This window comes from Ambystoma mexicanum, chromosome 6p (assembly GCF_040938575.1).
Source record: "Ambystoma mexicanum isolate Mex_15411 chromosome 6p, UKY_AmexF1_1, whole genome shotgun sequence".
Classification (NCBI taxonomy): Eukaryota; Metazoa; Chordata; class Amphibia; order Caudata; family Ambystomatidae; genus Ambystoma; species Ambystoma mexicanum.
This window is the reverse complement of record NC_090935.1, coordinates 1,502,700,221-1,502,716,217: the sequence shown is the minus strand read 5'-3', so window position 1 is coordinate 1,502,716,217 and position 15,997 is coordinate 1,502,700,221. Positions and strand designations below refer to the sequence as shown.

At 48.7% G+C, this 15,997-nt stretch overlaps 1 protein-coding gene across 1 annotated transcript in view; it reads right to left on the bottom strand.

Moving 5' to 3' along the window:
- The window catches only part of BMP2K (BMP2 inducible kinase), a 1,074,721-nt gene that overhangs the window by 145,896 nt on the left and 912,828 nt on the right, over positions 1-15,997 (bottom strand). The window contains exon 13 of the mRNA XM_069626343.1: positions 3,951-4,120. Within this exon, the coding sequence (XP_069482444.1) occupies positions 3,951-4,120 (170 nt within the window). The remainder of the gene's footprint in view (positions 1-3,950; positions 4,121-15,997) is intronic.

The window sequence follows — 15,997 nt, the reverse complement described above, 5'->3', positions numbered from 1 at the left end:
ACCCCTGCTCTTTTCGTGGTAGTTGTAACAACCAATGAATCTGGAGTAGAATGACCCCCGATGTAGAGGGGGTTAGAGGGTGAGGATCGAAAAAGCTTCTCTATCCTCGGATTCACTGATCTAGTAAGTGCAATGTTAATAAAGGGGCCAACCTTTTTTTAATTGAATTTAGTAGAGGAATAGCTTGGCTGGCAGGAGGTTTTTCTTTCAAAATGTCCTCCAGAAAATCAGCCTCTGGAACGGCTTCCTGAGTAGCAATATTGAAGTGTTCCGCTGCTTTCCTGAATATGGCATTGAAAGCCATTTGATCGTCCACCGGGGAGGCCTATCTAGTGGGGGGTGGTTGGAGGGGAGTCCAGGCACAAGGCATCAGTTTCCGGTGTTGGAGTAGGTGACTGCCAAGGGCAAGGATCAATGGAGCCCGGGTCTACCCCCCCAACCCTCAGTGGGGTCTAAATGGACCTCCTCAGAGTCAATAAAGTGATCTTCATTTTGAGCCTCCTCCTCAGTGAGGTCATAAATGTATTCCTCCTCATCTTGAGTAAGGTCAAAGACCCTCTGCAGTTTAGCCACAGAGAGAGGGTTTTTTTCCTCCCTAGACCTCTTGGGGGAGGACTTCTCAGAGTTCCACAAATCTCTCTAGCCAGTTCATACATCCTTCAATTTTTTTTCTGATCCAAACAGATGAGCCAGAGCGGTCCAGGGGTGGAAGGGGCTCATCTAGTGGATCCTCCGTTTGCAAACGTCGAGATTTTTCTTCAACGCCAAAGAAATCCCTTCAGGAGCTTCTGAAAAGTCTTTTCGGAGTTCCGACGGTTGACGCGTGTCCTTTTGTTTGTCTGTAAGCCTTTGCATAGGTTCCAGTAAATTCTTCGGCCTATCCTTGGGTTTCGACGAATCCTTGTGCTTGTCCTTGGGTTTCAATGAATCCTTAGACCTTTGTTTGTGAGAATCCGCCAAAATTATCCTGGCGATGCTCTCGGTAATCACTTCATCATCGTGAAGTTCTGAAGTACGGGCCTCTGGTTGCGCGACTACTTTCGGTGGAACCGGGGCTTTTTCGGCCTTCTTCCGATGCGTCTCAACGGGATGGTGGATATTGGGGTCAGCGCCCTTTGATTTAGTAGGTCGAGGGGCAAGGTACACCTGCAGTTGTGGGGAGGGCTGCTGACCTTGACGGTCGGCGGGCAGGGCCGAAGCTTTTGCTGTGCCCGTTGGCGCTATTGACCGCTTCAACTGTTTAGTCAAAAAAACGTCCCATGTGTTGTGTCTTTAGTGTGGGGAACATGTGCATCTGTCCCCGGGGTGTACATTCCCCATAGCAGGACCTAGGTCTTACCTAGCGGGGCGGGGACAGACGACGCAAAGTGAGAGTCCACCGCCGAGAGGTCAATCGCCTCCGAATCAGAGGCTAGTTCGTCATTCAACCCCTCGTCACAATCGGCGGCCGTGGCAGTGGGAGAACCAGACTCGGCCTGTGACATTCCATAGGCTGACCACTGCTTAACACAGCGCTCCTTCAAAGTTTTCGGGCGCAGGAGCTTGCAAGCCGCGAAAACAGACTCGTGATTGAGGGGTAAACACTGGTTACACTTACGGTGTCTATCCTTCCAAGGGAATTTGACCCTGCAAACAGGACAACACCTATATTACGACCAAAGGTCGAAGAGAAAAAAAGCAATTTCTCTGGACGAGCTCTGGATAAGGCGACCAGTATGCTGGGTGGGAAAAAACAATCTGAGGGACCTCGATGTGGGAGGCTTTTTGGGTACACTACACGTCACGTTAGGGATAGTGTTACAGGCACGCCCATGTCGACATGCCCTTTTGATTCTCGAAAGACAAGATGTAATACTCTGCAGTGACAACTGGATGTCGGACTATATGCACAGCATGAGATTCTAAGCAGATTAACAAGCATCAGAACTATTGTTTTAATGTTCTTGTCTAGAGGTATTGAACTCGTTAAGGCAATTGCTATATTTACATGCTGTATTTTAATGACTTATGTTTTATATTGTTCGTGTTTGAGGGATGTTTTGTATATCCGAATAAACAATGAAGTCAGGAGACACTTTTCAATTTGGTATTCACTGCGGAGTAAGCACGGATAACCTACGGATCAGCAATAGCAAGGATAAGAGGACTGTGTGCTATGTCTTCCTTCGTACGTGCAGTAGTCATATCCGCAGACCTCTCCCTATTCTGGAGGATCCCCTGCACAACCACCAAGGGAAGGGATGGCTAAGGGATGCCTTATCAGTACTTTGTGTTCACCCCGTAGTGATGGTGATGTGCCAGGCCCCATTTACTGACAGCTTGTAGTTGCTTGAGAGGACCTCACCTGCAGCTCAATCTCCCCAGGCAGCAGTGCCTACTGCAAACACAGGCTCGTTCATGGTAAAACAGTTGGTGTCTCCCTCGCAATGCAGTTCAGGTCAGCAGGGTAAGAGGCAGCTTAGAAACTGTGGGATCTGAGTCACAAACTATCCCTGCTCTGGAAGACACATTCGGGTCTGTCTGCAGCTGGGTGCCATTATCGAGTCCACCACAACTTCCTCAGGGGTACGGGTAGACTTCTCGTCCCTTGAGAAACATCTGTTTGGTAGATTCATAAGGATTCCGGGTGGGTTTCTTTAGGGTCTGTTGGGCTGCCAAATGACCATTGCAATCTTAAAAAACTGATACCATTCAGCAGCTGATGCAGGTATATACTTGTGGCAAAAGAAAAACAGTGCATCTCTGATCGTACAAGGCTACATCTCTTGCACGAAATATTTGGGATTTACGGCCAAATCTGCAACCTGAAAACGAGCATACTACGAGGTTGGAGAGGAAGCAATCGGGGGGGGGGTACATCCAACCAATGCCCTGCATAGCCATCTCCCTCCCAACCCACAAGGCACCCTTTTCTCCTTGGGAGAAGGGATTTCCTCCCTTCACTTGACACTATACTCATCTGATAATTTAACCTCAAGAGTCTCATCTTTGTAGTACCATCCTGGGTTTTTACGTTAAGGGTTCTGTGTGAAGAAAAGAACACTTTTCTCTCTCCTAGTTAAATATACGCAAATATCTTGTAAACTTTAACATCATGGAATAGAACAGATATTCATGGTTGGCAAGGTATTTGCCACCACATTCCCTTGATTGCATCAGGCACAAGCTGTGAAGAGCAATGGATGTAGCTCTTTCTGGCAACATGGCTGAATTTGACCAAGACAGTAAGGTGTGAAGTCAGAACAGAAACCAGTAGTTCAGCAACTTCTCCAAATGTTATGTGCTCCACTTATAAGTGAAATAACGCATCTGCAGAAAGCTAGAAGTTATAAAGAATGTTGGAAGACTCCTGACGGCTGTATAACACAAATGTGGCGAATATGGTAGAGATGGTTGGATTTAGTGCAGTTGGAAGATTACATGCCCTCTGGGCTCTATGGATTAAAAAATCCCTCATGTAGACAACAGCCTCAGCAGAAGGGTATGCAATGTGAATGTGGATGCCCAAGGTTTCAAGAGGGGCAAACAAGTTTGAAACAATTGGCAAGAGGAGAACCCTTCCTCGCCTCGCACCACCTGCCTCCTATATCATCCAGATTTTAATTCAAACCAGTTATTTGGTTTGCAGGATGTCTACTACACCACCTTCTCTGTGTCTGTGGGTGGTGGATAGCTTGTAAGCAAGGCTGCATAAATGTCCTTACTCCTATGCAGCAATTGGGTGTTCTAACACTCCCAAGAGGCTGGTGAGGATATTGTGGGGTATTTACTTAACTTAAATTCTACTTACAGCGCAGGTGCCCTTAGCATACCTGGTTACTCACAAGAAGTAGCAAAAATAGAAGACGCATTGGTCTAATTCTTGTCCGGAAAAACATTTGTAGAAACGTTTTAAGTGCCTTGTGTGTATAACATACAATAGACAAATAAGAAAGCAATGGGATACTTGCCTCTGGGAAATGCACGCAGTGTTTATTTCAGATGATACAGTTGGTGGATATGAAGTGTTGGTGACTAAGGCTGGTGAAAAATCTGGAGGTGACGCAAGATATTGAGGGGGATTGGACTGTTGTTGGGAAAGGACCTGTTGCTGTGAAAACGCACGCTGATACTGTTGTACCTGAGAAAGAGAATAATGACCATTACAATATTAAAAATGCATACATTATCTTGTATTTAGACAAGTCACATTTTTAGCAACAGCAAAACAATCCAAATGTGTACTTTATAGAGGAAAACATGATTTTATGGCATACATTTCTCCCAGTTTATGTTGCATGATCATAAAAGTACTTGCAATAGCCAACAAATAGTATTTTAGCGGTCTTTCCAGTTACCGCTAATGGTGACTTGGGAAGTACCCATTATTGAACACAAGTTTTTGTTATCGGGGGAAAAGTCGCAATGGGGGAAGATGCCTACAAAGTTATAACAAAGAAATGGCGACTACCCCTCCCTTAACTCTACACCTTACTATTAGGCACACTCGTTTGTCACGCTAAGTGTATTGCAAGCATGTCAGAATCCAACCATCTTCACCTTGATTGTGGACATGGTGGTGTAAATCACCTTCTTCCCCAAGGAGTCCATCCTTTTCCCCTCGCTGTCCGGAGGGACCGAAGATGGCGAAAACCGATAGGCTGACCGTTTCCTCACGGCCGCCAACACCACAGAGGCCGGTGATGGTTGCGACCTCAGGCATTTGGCTGCGGAGTCCGTCACCCTATACTTCTATTCCAGCCTATCCTGCTTGGCTGGAGCTGTGCAAGGGTTCTTCATGAGGGTGTGATAGAGAACCTGTAGCAGCGGACAGGTTATGGGAAAGTGATAAAGAACAGAACAGTACAGAAGGGGAGACCTCACACACCACAGCAGGCGGAATGATTGCTGCAGTAACGACACGGACTACAACTCCCAGAATGCCTCAACAGATGCATTCTCTATATAAAAGCCAGCAAGGGGGAAAAGAAAGCAGGGAAAGAAGGCGAAAATACACATTTCCTTATATGAATGGACTCTCACAGTTAAGGGTTAAAACTCATGCTGATTCCGCGTGTATGGAGCAGGGAGGAGGGGAATTAGCATCGGCTGTACTGCGCCCAGAGACAGCACCTGTGATTAATTGCTGGGGAGGAGGAGGGGCACACAGGTTTAAAGCTGCACTAAACGCCTCAACGTGGGTCTCATTTTTCAGGAGTGGAAGGCGACGGCCGGCGTGGATTCCGAGTGGGAAGAGAACAGCTCCCAACACCGGTGGGCTTATTAGAGGAAGGAGGGAACTCCGCAGGACGAACCCCTACAGAGACGGCAGGCAACACTGTGCGCGGGCAGAGCACAGTCACCACGAGAGGGACTGTTCACAAGGTGATACAAATACTGGAAGTTTTGGAGTTTGTTCTTTCACTTCAAGGACAGCAAGAATACTGGAGGAACTTTACACGCCAGCTCGCAATCAAAGGCTGGATCTCTCTGCCGCGGGTGCTCAGACGAGCGTGTGAAAGAAACCGCTCAACACGGCACGAACGAAGGTGCTAATGGAGGACTTTAACCCGTGAGGTCCCGGTATAAACTGGGGGGGGGGGGGGGGTGAGTTGGAATATTCTAATGGCTGTGATGAACTGCCTTGTTTAAACATACCGGTCCATTGTATTCCTTCATGGTATGATATTGTTTTCTTGAAGGTAAACACTAACCTATGATTCCGGTCACATTCAGAAAAGGGAACTCTGAGAAGCCTGGTTGGCACTTTCATTTTGAATTGAGACTTCTTGCAGAACCCCCCCTTATGCAACTTGAAGTGCTGTCAAAATAAATATTATTTGTCAAAATCCTCTGGTGTCTCAGGCTCACTACTTAACAGAGGGCTAGGACCTCTTCCCAAATATCTCCCAGACAGGGCACCGCCATGATAGTCTCCCTCTTGGCCTCTCACCTTTGATACAAGAAGCCCTCTTTCTTCGTTTCTTCAGGCCCCAGCTGGATTACTTTGAAGGCCCTGGCGATCTTGGAGTGGAACAAAACCTCTTCGTCCGGAGGGGGAAACCCTTTGTGGGACATCCAAATGTGGCGACTCATCGGCCACTGTTACATCCTCGTCATCATCCGTCGTCGTGGTCGTATCCGTTCCCGTGTTTGTGTCTGCTGGGAGAGGTGGGCCCCGATGTGGTGGAGGAGGTTGCTATAGGGGTGTCAGATGGCGCTTCCTCAGCGGAGGCTGACCGGGGTCCTGGGTGACCACAGGTACCAGAGGTGTTCTCATCTGGATCTCTGACACCAAGGTGTGGAGAGTCGATAGAACATCCAAGTAAATGTCCCTCAGCTGAGAAGGCAAAACAGGAAAACTAGGCCCTCCGCCCTCATCGCCATTGTAGACCGTATGCATGGACTCCTGATCTTCGTCGGCTGTGGACGAGACCTCCATGGCTTGGGCGACAACCTAGGAGGGATGTTTCAGGGCCTCCTTGCACACCTTTTTTCCTCCCTTAGGGTTTTGAACCAGGACCTGCGCCGGTATTTTCACCCCTTTTGGCGTGCGTGCAGACTTTGCCAAAGTCTCAGCGCTGGTGTCGCTCCATGGGGACAGGGACACTTTCTGCACCATGGGAGCCACCCACATAGAATCAGGGCCTGTAGTTGCCGTGGTAGTAGTAGCCGTCGATGGAGTCTCTGACAAAGTCTTTGCCTGTGCCGGTTGAGCCTGCTTGGGCTGCGCAGCCGCCTTCTCCTCTGTCCGCGGCTTCTCAGATTTCTTCATTTCTCTCCTAGATAAGCCGAGTTAGATGGCTTCCTCTTTGAAGAGGAGCTTGATGGAAGCCTGGCAATGGAGGCTGAAGATGATGCTGATCGCGCCCTATCCACGTTGAGACCCACTTCAGCGGTGAATCCGGTGCACTCAGACTTGAGGATCTTGGGACTTAGAAGACCGCTCCTCGGACTAGCCAGTCCTGGACACAGCATGACCCTGCCCGGAGCACGGGTCAGAGGCCTTATTCGGGTTAAGCCATGCCGCCAGCCGACTATGCCTGTCCTTCGTCGTTTTCTTAGAGAAACCGAGGCATATCTTGCACTCTACTTCCTTATGGTCCGGGTGAAGGTAATAGAGGCATTGTAGGTGCTTGTCCTCCACAAACCCATTCCGTAGCCCGCAATTGGTTCAGGGCTTTTAGAGGGACTTTCTCTCCTTTACGTTCATCATGGTCGGAGGGCGCGAAGTAGGCCCAAGATGGCCTTCGAGAATCTTCGATGAATCTTAGCCCTTGAGGGGCACAGAACTTCACCGACAATGGATCCCCGCTGTCGGCAGATGAAGAAAGGAGCACACAGGCTCTTTGAAACAAATTGAACTTTTCTCGTCGAAAAACACAAAAAAACTTAGAAGTAGCTCGGAGAGCAGCTCAAGGACTCCCAATACTGAAGCGTGCAGTAACAATCTGAAGATGGCTGCCAGGGGCTGAGCATTGGACGGTCATTGGATGGGGGCTGAGGTTTCCAACAGTCCAATGATATCCACTCATGGGGTTAGAGCACCTTTGCAGGCATTTAGAGATAGAGCGCAAAGCAGGGCTCTACCGGGACAACAACGGGCTCAGGGTGCCAATCGTCTTTTGGGTGGTTCTGAATAGTTCTCAGATCTGCTCGGCTCTTCTGGATACTTTGCTCCTTCTACAGGTCGATTAGGACCTTTTGCTGATCTATGGGTCTGCATTCAGGACCCCTGCGCATATCCACAAGTCCGGTGAGTGCTCACACCCAGCCGGCCAATGAGATCTGCCCTACTCATGCACACCAGCAGTGTTCCAATCGGGGACCAATGTAGCTGTCATGCACACCAGACATCCTGGCACCAGTAGTGTGGATTCGTGACCAGACTGTCCCTGCACACTTCCTGGGTACCCACACACGTGACCTGCTGTAGCCCGCGAAAGATGCAGCGTTTGCAGGCTACTGCATACCCAAATAATGAATTCCTGCACCACAAAGACCAGGGGGAAGGTCAAAAAACAAAAGACCCAGTGGCACATCCATGACAGACACTAGCCACAGTCATGAGCCAAACATGGTAAGCGAAGTATGGCTTGGTAAAAAGTTATACAATTACACGAAAAACCTTCTGCTGCCACCAGTCCACTCCAAGGCACAGCATCCAGTGACCAAAAAAATCCTTAGTGGATGACTAGGGCCAGAAAACACAAGGACCTCATTGCGCGGTAAAGTAATGTACTTTGCTCAATGCTAAAATGGTACCAAAAGAGGCAACAATGTCGAAAGACTAAGATAAACAAAGTTTCTCAGTACTGACAGCCTGAAGGACGTGTCAGTTTCCCCATAAAAATGAGTGAAAGCCCAGTGGAGTGCGGCTGAAGGCTGTGGTCCATTGACAAAAGTCAGGTCACAATGCTGAAACAAAAGCAAAAAGTTGGAGGTGAGGGATTCCACAAACAGAGGTAAATTAGTCGAAGAGAAATCTTCCCCAACACTCCCCACCATCATAGAGCTTGCAGGAACCCTTGGTTGAGGGCGAACTTGTCCGTTAAAGTGCCCGTGAACTGCAGCCACTGTGCATCCAGGAACTCCTGACGAGGACTCATCTGGAGCCTGTAGAATGAGACTAGTTAGATGCAGGAGGACATCATGCCCAACAGCGACTTGATGGCTGGCACTGTTGCGGTTGTCGCTGACGGGTGCTGCACCTTCCCCAGGCTGGCAGTCTCTCTCCCCCGAGGGGGGAAGCCAGGCATGCAGCCGCGTTTAGACGGGTGCCCAGAAACAGAGGGTTCTGCAGTGGCTCCACGCAAGACTTCCGTTAGTTGGATAATCTGAGCTCTGTCAGAAGGCATATGGTCTCCGCAGTGCGCTGGCTCAGCAGCAGTTGAGAGCGGGAGTAGATGAGTCAGTCGTCCACGTAAGTATAAATGTTTATGCCCTTGAGACATAGATGCACCGACATGGAAGCCAAGCACTTTCAGAATACCCTTGGAGCTGATTTTAGGCTTAATGGAAGGGCCTTGAATTGATAGTGCCACCCCCTTAACCACAAACCGTAGGAACATCCAATGTTTTGGGTGAATAGGTACATGAAAGTAGGCGTAGTCCAGGTCCAAGGTCACCAAGAAATCCCCTTTTTCCAGATGGCCAAGCAAGTGCTGTAATGGGACCATCCTGAACTTCTGGGATTTCAAGTACTTGTTGAGGCATCTTAAGTCCAGGATTGGCTGCCACCCTCCTGACTTCTTCCGTACAAGAAAGTATCTGGAGTACACCCCAGAGCCTCGGAGGTGCTGGGAGATGGGCTCTATCGCCCCCTTTCTTACCATGGCCTGAACCAGAAACTCCTGCAGCAGCTGGACCATGTGTAGTTCTTGATGCAACACAGGAGGAATGAGAGGGCGCCCGTGTTGGAATTCCAAGTTGTGTCCCTGATGGACAACGCCCAGCACCCATTTGTCCATGGGGATGGTCTTCCACATGATGACAAAGTTTTCTAGTTGGCCGCCCACTGGGTTTGGACAGTGGGGGCTTGGATCCATGGCCGGTTCAGGCCTGCTTGGGCACCTGCGCCCTGACCTGTGGGCATCGGTGCCAATGTCCTCCACTGCTAAAGGCTTGAGAGCGCCCCCTGTAGGCTTCCGGGTGGTAGAGCAGGAGGGCTGGCAGTTGGGAGCAGAGTACCCCTTGGAGGACCTGCCTGACTTCCCTTTTGAGGGACCAAAGGACGATGAACTCCTCTGTCTCAGAGTCCCAAGGGATTGTGCAGTCTCTGTGTCAATCTTAATCGATTGGAGTGTCTTGTTCACAGAAAATTGTCTCCATCGAAAGGCATGTCTACCACCTTGGACTCCACGTCCGCCCTACCTTCTGTAGCTTTCAGCCAACCTTGTTGCCTTAAGGCTACCCGGTTGCTCATCTGGCGGAAGCCGGACTCTGCAATATCCAATGCCATCATACTGGGATGGTCCGAGGCCACCTCGACCTCCTGTAAAAGGGCCAGGGCATCGGCCTTCCCGTCATCCGGCATGAAGTCTAGGATAGGCCAGGGTTTATACCAGAGTTCCCGGTCGTTACGGGACAGGATAGCCAGTGCATTGGCAGCCTTAATGGTGCAAGCTGCGGTGTAAATTATGCGCTTCCCCACAGCATTCAGAGACACCATGGACGAGGGTGAGGGATTCGCTGAGCGCTTCCTGGTGGCAGCAGACACCAGAGTCCGGAGAAGGCTGCGATCTCGAGCACCTGGGGCAGAGTCCGGGACCCTGTACTACTTCTATAGACTGTCTCTTTGGGGAGGGGCAGTATTTAGCATCTTCATTAGGGCCAAACCTTCCTCCCAAACATCGTCCAGCAGCGGAAAGAACATGACTGCCTTCCGTGAAGACTCCAGGTGTTGAAAATGGAACCCCTCCATTTCGTCCAGGACCAGATTGAAGACAGCAGATGCCCTTGAGATTATTGGCATGAAAGGAATCAACCTTGTCCAGGGGTGATGCTCTGGCAGGCTTGTCAGCACCCAGAGGCTCCCCGTCAGACGGGACATAGTCCTCATACTCATCCGTATGTGTTGTGGAAGTTTCTGTGCCGGTACATGTATCTCTGCGTGGTGGCTCCTCTGCCACCAGAGATAACGGCCTCTGGGGCTGTGTCGGTTGTGGTTACATCGACTGACGCTTGGACCCTGCAGGGCTAGGATGCCGCTTTGGCCTTGGAGGGCTATAAGAAACTCACGGTGGCAACAGTAAAGACAGACACAAGTGATCACAGTTCAAGGGTGTTTATTAAACTGTATATGCGGGTTGGAAAAACACCTAATCTAAACCTAAATCTATAATGGGAGCAAGCTACAACCATCAAATAACAATAAGGGAGTGCTAGTGGCGTCTTGTCAAAATAAAAGTCTGTACTAAGAAAAATCTATTGCTAATCCTTACGCTAAATACAAACAGAGTGGGGGATGAGGTTCATAAGAAAGAATTGTTCACAAAGAATAAGTCAGAATATAGTGTTCACAAAGAATAAGTCAGGATACGGTAGTCGGAATCTCCCTTCCCTATGTTTTGTGCATGGGCCAAGGTGGAACCCCAGGGCACAGCACATGCTCGAGCTTTCCCAGCACGAACCAACAGTTCCGCTCTCAGCTATCAGAGCCTTTGGTGGTTAAGTATCTTTTCTACAAAAAGTCTCTTGCCTCCAAGGACCTGATGTATTCCAAAATAATTTAAAAAAGTTCCTTTCTGCTTGTACGTTGGGTGATGCCTTTTCACCCCTGATATGAGATATAATCGTGCTCATAAACAAGTGCCCTCCTCTTCTGGGCTCAGATCCACTAAAATGTTATTTGCAATATCAGGACCTTCGGTAGTTCCGTTTCTTGCTTCCGAGGGTCTGATGGGTTCAAAATAATAAACTAAAGTTATTTTCTGATTGTACTGGAGGTGATAGCTCTTCACCCCTGGGGGTCCCCCCTCTTCTGCGCTCAGACCCCTCTCGAATATCAGCCTACCTCCATCGGCTTTACCCTAGCCTGTATTAAAAAGATGTCTCTTACATTCACGTGTCGGTGGGGTGATGGCTTCATACTCCTCGATCCACCTCTTCCGGGCTCAGACCCCACTCGACTGTTTGCCTTCCCTCCGCCTGGTACCCTTACAGCTTTCAACACAATCTCATCTTTGAGATTCACAACTCTTAATGTATTTTTAAACAGTTCATGGTGGACATCCCTCTGCCGGGTTCACTTTGTCAACACACTATTCATTGAGACTTTTGGCTTTGCCCCCTCTTTATCTGCATCCCTCCATCGGGTTCACACTCGCCACCTTTCCAATAACAGAGTTTCTTTAACAGATCTTACAATGCAGGATTCACTTCCCTTAGCTTCACAGGATTTTACTAGACCCCTGTATTCCCACTTCAACCCCTTTTCGCCTTTCCCAAGGTCTTCTGGTAATGGCAGTTTCAACAACAGGGTAGTCACACAGAGGTTCCTGAGTGAGCACCCACGTGGTGCCTGCCTCCTCTATAGCTTTTTCCCCTTTCGTACCAACAGTTCTATGTACTTTCTTCACTTAGCCGCTTGCTACTTTAATTCGTCACAGTTTGGTTTCTAATCGGATCACCCCTTGACTCACTGGCTGTGATGAACGGCTTGGCATTTCTTGCCTCTGGAGTTAAGGCTGGTACCATGGTGGCCAGCATCTCTCCCTGGCTTGGTTATCAGCGGAGCAGAGCCCGGTGTAACGTTGACATCTGCTGCAACACACACTGGCTATTGTTCGCAGTCTTACGGTCCCTTCTGTGGAGGTTTCAAAGGCCTGGCTTGGCAAGGGCAAGGTTGCTTCTCTCCTTGTCACCCTTTCATTTCGTGCCGTCTTTCGCCTCCTCTTGAACCGCCGTGCTGAGTAAGCGCTCTCGTCGTACCTTGCTCTTATTGTGCTATCGTGCTCCACCTTTTATCCCTGTGGGGAAGGGAAAGGGCCGTCAGGTGTGTGTGATTCTGATCAATTGCCTGACTTTGCTTGACCCTTGTGGTGGGACATGTCAGGTAAACTGTTCTGGTGTTTGTCCGTCATCTTTCGTGGTGTGCAAAAGTGTTTGTGTCAGAAAGAGGGCAGGGGGGGTAGAGTTTGAGTATCCTATGGGGTAGGATGGGGAAAAGGTGATTTAAGAAGGGGGATATTGCATCTCACCTGTCGGTGTCCCACTTCCACTCCCCGAGGACCCCTCCCCATCCAGGTGATCCTCCCACACTGGTCCACCCCCAGTAACTGGATCCAATAACAATGGCCGTGTCCTTGCCACCTGGATGACAGATCCCCGGGGACTAGCAAGTGAGACACCTGCAAGTTTCTCACAGGGCTTGGACTGAGAGGGCTTAGAGTCGGTGGCTTAAGGGGGCTGCAGACTGGTCCAGGCACAGGAGTTGCCACAACCTCTGCTTTATCTCCGACACCAAGGTGTGGAGGGCAGTCAATGTCCATTGACATGTCACTGGGCACTGGTGTAGGTACGACTGGAGCCGCTGGCAACGGCTCTGGGTTGAAGTGCCTCTGTGGCTAAACCAGTACAAAAGATCCATCCCAGGACCAATAACCCCTTCATGATCCAAATAATAGTCTTCAGGTATATGGTTGTCACAACTTGTGTAGATGTGCGGGGACCTTCTAGGGGACCCCATTGGCATTGGAAACATCCTCACAGGCCTGGGAAGGAAATAAATGGGAGGCAGCAGCTCCTTCACCATGCCACAATCCTTAGAGAATGACGCGACAACGGGCACCTGTACCCGGACAGGCTCGTCTGCCATGGGCGTTGGGGGAGCCGCTCAGCAGCTGGTGGCCGTGGAGGCAGAGCCAACCTCGAGGTAGCCGTCGTCTTGACTGTAAACACTACGGTAGCGGCAGCCACTCATTTCAACAAAGTAGTGATGGTCGGCAACGAAACGGGAGCCGGAAGAGTCATCAACAGAGTCGTGGTCGTCAACAGGATCATCAGTGAACATGGTGTCCTGGATGACTAAGTAGTCATCGATGGAGCTATGGTCTTGGTTGACAAAGGTGTCGTCAAGGCTTTCGATGGCCCACCTGAAGACCTCACATTTGTACACTTATGTTTCGAAGGAGTCAAGGACTCCATCCTGGAGGGCATTCCCACAACTGGCAGGCTCACTGTGGACGTCAATAGAGATGGGGATCGGAACCTACCCGAACTAGGTTCTGCAACCACTGCGACCATTGGGGGTCATCAGCGCGATGTTTAACCTTCTTCTGAATCCCCTGGGAAGGGGCATCCTCAAAGGACCTCAACCTCTTCTTGTCAGAGGGAGCATGCTTGTGGGACAAATCGATGATAGTAAGTTTTGGAGAAAAATATCAATTTCAATTGAAAAAAGGCAAAAATACTAGCTAAGCAGAGGAGAGGACTCCTAACAGTGAAAAGTGCAGTAAAAATCTCAAGATGGCCACCAGGAGTGGGGCTTCAGCAGACTGTCATTGGATGGGGGTAGTATGAGTCAAAGGACAGTGATTATGGAGTGGAAATGCAGTTTTCAGGCTAAAACAAAACTGCTTTTTTTTTTTTTTAACCAAGTATTCCCAGTCTGACGACAAGGAATATTCATGAATATGTGAATCCATGCCAGACCCCCTGCTCGAAAAAGATTAGTACTTTGTACAATCTCACCAACGACAAGCACCCTAGTTAGGTTTGTGTTAGGTAGGGCAAACCCCATGCTATTAGGGATAGTTAGGTCTTTTGACTTATTATTTATATAAAGCTAATTGTAGAAATGCCACCAGTGCCTCCGTCTCCTTCTGACGCACCACAATATACAATGCACACAGCGATCTATAAAAAAATACTCTACAAAGTTCTCTCATCCCTACACAGTCATGCATAGTTTGTGACCCCCACTAGATGTACCCCTTGGCTTCCACGTCCCGCGCTTAAACCACTATTCACGAGGTACGTTAAATACTATATAAAACCATTATTCTGAGAAGAGATGGCACGTATTGGGCTTTCACTTCGGACTGGGCTTTCATTAAGCCTAGATCCTCTATTCTTGGGATAATGTAGGCCTACAAAAAGAAGATAGAACGTATCAGCCTGTATTTGAAGTCACTATTCGGTACTACCCTTGTAAAAATCTTGGTGATCCCCCCCCCCACCCCACCCTTTTTTTCTTCATTCTGGCATTCAAGTTTCACTTTTCCATTTATTAATTTCTTTTTGCCTAAACGTAAAGTTACGTCGACCCCGTTAGAAACCGACTGGGATCTTTCTGAAATTCAAATCTCATGTTACAACAGCTCTGTACTGTTAGACCGAGCTACAACTGGTATTTTGAATGTTCTTTCTAGAAAAACAAAAAATACTTTACAATCCTTTTTTGGAACTTTAAAATCCTCAAGTTGCAGGACGCAAGAGGTAATCACTGCTGAGACCTCTTTCGAAAATGAAGAGGAAGATGTTTTCGTTCAAAATATTTCGATTGATAACAACAGTGCTTTGCTAAAGTTATGTCACCTGATCAAGAGAAACTCAATGGTCCTTTGTGACTGATTTCAAAAATGTGCTGCCATCTCTTCCGGACCATGGATTTGGAAAGTGTATTGAATACCTCAGAGTCACTTGGGAGTGATAGTGACACGGGCAAAAGACTTGTGGTGGAAGATAAGGTGCAAACCCTCCCACCCACCCCTGATAAGCTATAATCCTACTGGGATGATTAAGAAGGGGGTGGAGGATCTTGAAGCAAAGATTGATGCATTTTTCATCCTATGGGCCAAAATGGCTGAGGAACAAAGGTGTAAAGGAGGGGATGCAAAATATGCTTGATATTATCCCGAGGCCAAGAGAGGAACAAGAACTGTACAAAGGCAGAGATATAGGCCAGATCGGCGCAAAGGTGACAAAGGACAATGTCCCAACGGCTAAAAGGGAGGATAATCCTATGAACTTTGAGATGGGAAAGTGGCAAAGTGTTAATGGTGGGCACCACAAGGGCCTCATCTTCCCCTATCCTGGTAGATTTAGAGGATTCAACGGCATATGTGGTGGTGGAATAGGAGAGCTGTGCCAAGCTTTCCCTTCAAAACAATTCAAACTCTTCTTCCTCCCCCCGAAAGTACAAACAATGTGCAAAAAGGGCTACTCTTGAGAGGTGCTCCACGCTGGAAACTCGGAAATGTAAGCAGTCAAAAGCTGGTGCCCCCAAGGCCTCCAGTGTAAATCTGAGAGGAAGGACAGTTAACAAACCCACAGGAGATGGGGAGGTGAGAGAGGTATGTTTGAGAGGCCCAATTGACAGGTTTTGCTGGTGCCTTTCAGAGCCACCCATCTCCCAATTAGGGACGGTTTTGCTGACCATGGATAGAAATGCTGATTAAATGAACAGACATATGTCTACCCTGACAAATCCAACAGAAAGCTGCATGACATTGGGCCAGACCGCAATTAGAGACTTTACATGGTCATCCTGACTCTGAAAAGAAATTGGGGGTAA